The sequence below is a fragment of the Buceros rhinoceros genome, unplaced genomic scaffold (genome assembly GCF_000710305.1).
Source record: "Buceros rhinoceros silvestris isolate BGI_N320 unplaced genomic scaffold, ASM71030v1 scaffold17203, whole genome shotgun sequence".
NCBI lineage: Eukaryota > Metazoa > Chordata > Aves > Bucerotiformes > Bucerotidae > Buceros > Buceros rhinoceros.
Genome location: NW_010402106.1, coordinates 81216 through 86971, shown reverse-complemented (window position 1 = coordinate 86971; position 5756 = coordinate 81216). Strand labels below are relative to the sequence as shown.

Genomic DNA, 5756 nt, shown 5'->3' with positions numbered 1-5756 from the left:
CATTCAAAACACATTTCTCAGCTCCCTCTTCGCTATGGCATGTAAAACACACACAAGAAACCAGTCAGCTGTCAGTTAGTGGCATTCATGTAGTTTTGTTTGCGGGTACAGCACAAACACAGCCACCACAGTCAAACATGTGTCTTGTTTTAATATCACCACAAACCATTCCTAGAGTTAATGGTTAATAACTCACTTAAACCTGGAGATATTTTTTTCAGTCAAAGGCTTAAACCAGTAACGGATGAAAATACTGAAGCACATTATTATAGCCATGCAAAAATAATCAAAATGACATAGGCCTGGTTCTACAGACTTTACTGAGGGAAATCTCCCATGGAAAGCAATGGCAAATTGTCCCCCCAAAAGCTTGCCACACATATTATTTGTTCTAGAAACACTGTAGCTGCTAAAGAACTTCAGAGAAACCCAGTAACGCCTGAAAGTGAAATTAGATATTTTTATCAGTGTGTTCAGACACTGCAGCATCATGTCCTCGGATCTGTTCAAAATACTTTTCCTAACCCTGAGATAGGCCGAGCAGCTTTCACTCCCTTTGGAACCAGTGGCAAGGGCATTCAGTCTTGCAAAATCCAGACAGAGAGATGACTGAATCCTTTCGAGTTATTTTGCTGAACTTACGATTACGATTAGGATAGTCAAGGATAATAATGGTTAAATAAGAGCAAATCTCTGAGACAGAAGGTTGTTGCTTGAAGAATGTTGCCTCTCAGTGACGCTAGATATCTAGGGGAAAAAAAAGATGAAGGAATGTGTGTGAAAAGAACAGCTTCTCTGGAAGAACATGAAGTCAGGGTAGTCAAAAGTCACGGATTTCTAGTGTTTTCCTTATAATGAGACACTGAGTTTTGCATGTGCATAGTGTACTTGGAGACAGCAATGAGTTTGTACACTCCGGTCAAATGCAACCTGTGAACATCCTTCTCTCAAAAGTGTCTACCACATGTAAGCTTAGCATTTACTGCACTTGGTTTGGGTACAGACTGCTTTTCCTTGAATGAGAGGTGCATTTTATAGAAGGATGGAAGGGACCTCTAGTGGGTCATCTTAACCCTAACAGCCTAGTATTTTTTTTACATACCGTCCCAACATGTGAATGCAACCATTCCGGTTTCTATTGCCTTCCTACTCTGTGTGTGGGGGTGACAGATTGTTGATATCTCCGTTAAGCACTTCTTACATCAGCCTTCTTGGGCAAGTATTTTTCTCTGATTTACAAACACAGGAGTTGTTTGAATTACTGCGGCAGCAGGAGGCAGAAGGTCAGAGAGATATGCATCTACCACATCTTCTTTGTTTTAAAGAGATTTGTGATCTAGAGCATATAAAGGAAGCTGGTAGGCAAAATGTAATCCTTAAGTCTTGGCTGAGTAATAAAAGTCATGTGAAATGTAACACTACGTAATGTTATACAATCATCTGGAATAGCAGAATGTTATTTGGGGCCAGACTAGATGCTGAATATCACACAGACTTCTAAACAGAAACCCACCCTGTTTGGCACACTAGCCCCTCACACGTCAATCGCTGCATTATTTTGGAAATGCATACTCACTCAAGATGTAGATCTTGCAACGCTCTGTGACTGCCTTGTGTGTACTGGAACCGATTCTTTAGGTTTCAGCTCTGTAAAGTGGAATATCTTTTCAATCAAGAGTACTTATAATAATGGCTTTTAGAGATTCAAGATTTTGTCACAGTGGGTAAAAACATTGACCAAATACATATTACAGCATTAAGGCAGCTTTAGGCTGTCTGTGACAAAAGGAATTATCCTTAGTAGTTTACAAGAGGCAGTAGAAAAGATTTGCTCATCACACGAGAGATACTGTTTTAGACTCAGTAACGCTGGGATTTTTTATGGTTTTTATAAACTAAAAGAGTGAAAGAAGAACTGCGTTTCCTGTGCAAATATCCTGGGAAGATAGATCAGTGAAACTAGGAATGTAACAAGAGCCGCAGTGGACAGTTTGACAAGGAGCGCAGAAGTATGCCACTCAGAGGAGTCCAAGGTGCTAGTTTTATTAGCTTACTTGCAAACCAGACCGACTTTACTGAGGAGGTTGTTAGAGATGGCTATTGCAGAGCTTCAGAGAGTGCACTGTCAAAAAAAAACCTCTCCTGGGGGAGATCCTGAACTCACGTTAATGGTCACAGCTGCACTGAAGAGAAACAAACAATATGGGTTCGGCTCAGTATTACCACATTGCATTTTTGCTTAGGGACATTGAGTTGAAGGGTGTAAAATATCCCTTAAGCCTGAAGTCATCCAAAACTGACTTTGAGAAGCTTAAAACACAGGCAATGTTTGGTCAAATGTGTGCTCACAAACCTGAGTATATCTAGGCCTGATTTTGATCAAGTGTCCCTGCTGTATGACTTTGTGCAAAAACAAGAGTCATCTTTCAGTCTCTTTTTAGAATTGGGGAAAGCTGGTGGTTGAATTTCACACTGAGTAGTAGAGATGTACTATTGCTTGAACCCATCAGTTGAACCCAATACTCAAAAAACGTGGCTCTACAAAGACAAAAAGTGAAGGGGGTGCCCTTAAACCAATGCTACTAGAAGTTGCCAATTTCAAACAGCTCTGCTGTTCATCAAATCACAGATCTAAAGACTTTGTCTGAAGGGACCGAGAAAGATAAATTGCAGAACGCTCCCAATCATTTTGCTTACTATATTTGTCCACCACATTTTGAAACCTGGTAATGTAGCAGGACAATTAGGGATGGTACGGAAGGCATGTGTTGAAGACACAGTTATGTGTCTTCTCCCATTTCACCCACATGCAGAAAACTTCTTATCCAGATAACTGACCAAATGATTACATGACAGGCAAGGCGGTGAACTAATTTTCTCTGGCCGGTAAGAATCCAGCCACATGCAGTACCCTGATGCAATGTGAGAGGATACATAGCCAATCTCTGCACACTGAAATAGGGCAATTGGAAGGAGAAGTGTTATAGCATTCACGGGAACATAGATCAAACCCCAGCTTGCGCTCTCTCTGTGGTTCACCGTGCAGCTGTGCATCTATCCCACATCGAGGAAAAAGCATGTATTTTCTCATCGTTATTTATTATCCAGGTGCCACTTGCATCCTCTTTCCTCAGATGTTTCATACCTTCTTTGCCAGTACAACGTCTGTAAAAGACAGAGAGCTAACCATTTCCCGTTTCCTCGAAAATAAGACAGAGGTTAGAGAACAAAAAGGTTAGGAACTCTGGAAAAGTACCAGAGACAAACCTACCAAAGCCAACCAGGATGCTCTTTGAAGAAGACGCAGTGAAGAGGGATAGCACAAAAACTCGAAGAGCACAGCAGACAAGAAATTTGACCATGAAAGTTCATGCTTAAAGGAATACCAGAACGGCATCTAAACCCATAATTAGAGACAAGGGGCCAAGCAGTAAATTCAACAGGAGTGGCTGAGGCTCGTCTCTGCTGATGCTCAAGCTGCCTCTTTGGATAGCTCATCATGGACTGAAGTGCCTGTGTTTTAGGCATCTGAATTTGAACATTTTTCCATTACGCTCCTGCAATTGCACTTATTTAAATTTAGAAATGAAATGTACTTTTACGTATTTATTTATGTTTTTGAAGTACATGACTGAGCAGAAGAAAATTATTAGAATGATGCTGTATAAACACTGCTTCCGGCTTCAGTACTTGTTATTCCCTTTCTTTCCTGACTGGAGTGCTCCATCACCTGACACTTCAGTTTTTCTGTCTCTGACATCTGCCTTCCTGCTTTTACTGCCTTAAGTGTGATATATTGAGTTGTAATGTGTTCCTAGAACAGTCCAGTGACTAATCCAACTCCTTGTCCAGTGATGTGTGATTGGACAGCTGAGAATTACTGCCCACTTAAGCCTTTCCCTGCTCTGCAGGGAGCACCTACTCTAAGAAGCAGGACTTGCTCCAGCAGTCTGTCTTAACCGGATGTCTCCAAGCCTGAGAGCTGGTACACAGTCACTGTGGCCGCCACTGGCAGAGGAGAGAGGAGCTCTGCCAAGTACTGGGCGACAACCCAATCTTAAATGTTTCTTTCCCCTCCTGTCTTCTCTTTCTTTAGCAAACGGGCTGTATCAGAGCACCAGCTATTGCATGACAAGGGCAAGTCAATCCAAGACTTAAGAAGAAGAATATTCCTTCAAAATTTAATTGAAGGTGTCAACACTGCAGAAATCCGTGCAACTTCGGAGGTTTCTCCTAACCCTAAGCCTGCCACAAACACGAAGAACTACCCTGTCCGATTTGGTAGTGAAGATGAGGGCAGATACCTAACTCAGGAGACAAACAAATCACAGACCTACAAGGAGCAGCCCCTGAAGACATCGGGGAAGAAAAAGAAAGCAAAGCCTGGAAAACGTAAGGAGCAAGAGAAGAAAAAGAGGCGAGCCCGCTCGGCTTGGCTAAATTGTGGCACGTATGGAAGCAGTGTGACCGAGAGCCCGCTCTTGGACAACTCCATTACTACACATAATCACACTTTAAGGTAAATCTGCTACATGCTTTTTGAAATTGTTATCCTTCGGTGCGAGAGGCCAAGGCCTCACTCAAACCGGGAGTAATGCATGCCTCTAGGCTCATAACTGGTCGCAGTGCAAAGCCTCAAGGTGCTTTCTGGAGGTAGGCAAGTACCCTTTCCACTTTGCACTTGTGACAAAGTCTTTCTTCCTATGACAAAAAATTGAAGTGAACCCGTTATTGCCAAAATGAGCTTTCTGAAGCTGAGCGAGTAGTAAATAAAATTATGTCTGCAAAAAAATAGCACATCATAGCCATTAAAATTTCCTTGCCTGTTTTAACCCTAGTGTCTCTCACATCAGATCTTGGTCCCACACTTGGGCCTCAACAGATTGAAATCTCTGAGTTTTATTTAAGGCTCTGCATCTATAAAATGGTGAAGTTTTCTTTCCTCCCTCTCAACACCTCCCCTTTTTGGCAACTTTCCTACCTTTACTTTACAGTTTTTCATTTTACTGTTTAACCTTAGGGGAGAACACAGAAAATTTCTCTCTAAGTAATATCTGCAAACAACGCAGACCAGCCTTTTGCCATAAAAATTTCCCTGCCATTAGGACTTTTTAATTCAGCTCCATCTTTTTGCCAGCTAGTGAAACAATTACGTTGCTGCTGAAAAATGTTGAGCATTGCTTTTGGAGAGACGTGCTTCCCTCATGTATGACAATGAAGGGTTTTCAGGGCAGCGGTGAGCTGGAGGTTTCAGCCTAGGTGCCCCAAGCAACTCACCAGCTTGCAGTCATCTCCATTTGAGTGGAAATCTGCACACTTGCAGCCAAAGCCAGGGAGTCCACTCCTCGGTTCTCCTCAGAGGTTCACATTTTCAACAGCAAAAAACCACACCATTTTCTCCCCTCCTCCCCTTTGCTTTGGCAGAATAATGACCTAAGAGTAGTGCCACTTGCTTATACTAACTCCCTTAGAAAGAGATGCCAGCAGTGGGATTTACTAGAATCCAGTCTTGGGTTAAGGGTTACAGGCCACAGTTCACAAGGTGCTCCATCGCTTCACCTTCTGCTGGCATCTACAGGAGCTCCTGCCATTTGCGGCTAGGCATTCAGTGTCCCGCACCAGTTAGCCATGCAGAGCAGCGGCACGCGCCGAGACTCTGCTCAGGAGACGCCTGACGTTTCAACAGATGTTAAGGAACTGTGGTGGCCAATAAATAACTTCTGTCCTTGGCACGTAGAAATCTTGGATGTAGGGAA

General features: G+C 42.7%; 1 protein-coding gene across 1 annotated transcript in view; it reads left to right on the top strand.

Annotated features, from left to right (window-relative positions):
* PTHLH (parathyroid hormone-like hormone) overlaps positions 1–5756 on the top strand; it is a 10428-nt gene that overhangs the window by 1824 nt on the left and 2848 nt on the right. Inside the window, exon 2 of the mRNA XM_010132544.1 lies at positions 4097–4519. Coding sequence (XP_010130846.1) covers positions 4097–4519 — 423 coding nt within the window. The remainder of the gene's footprint in view (positions 1–4096; positions 4520–5756) is intronic.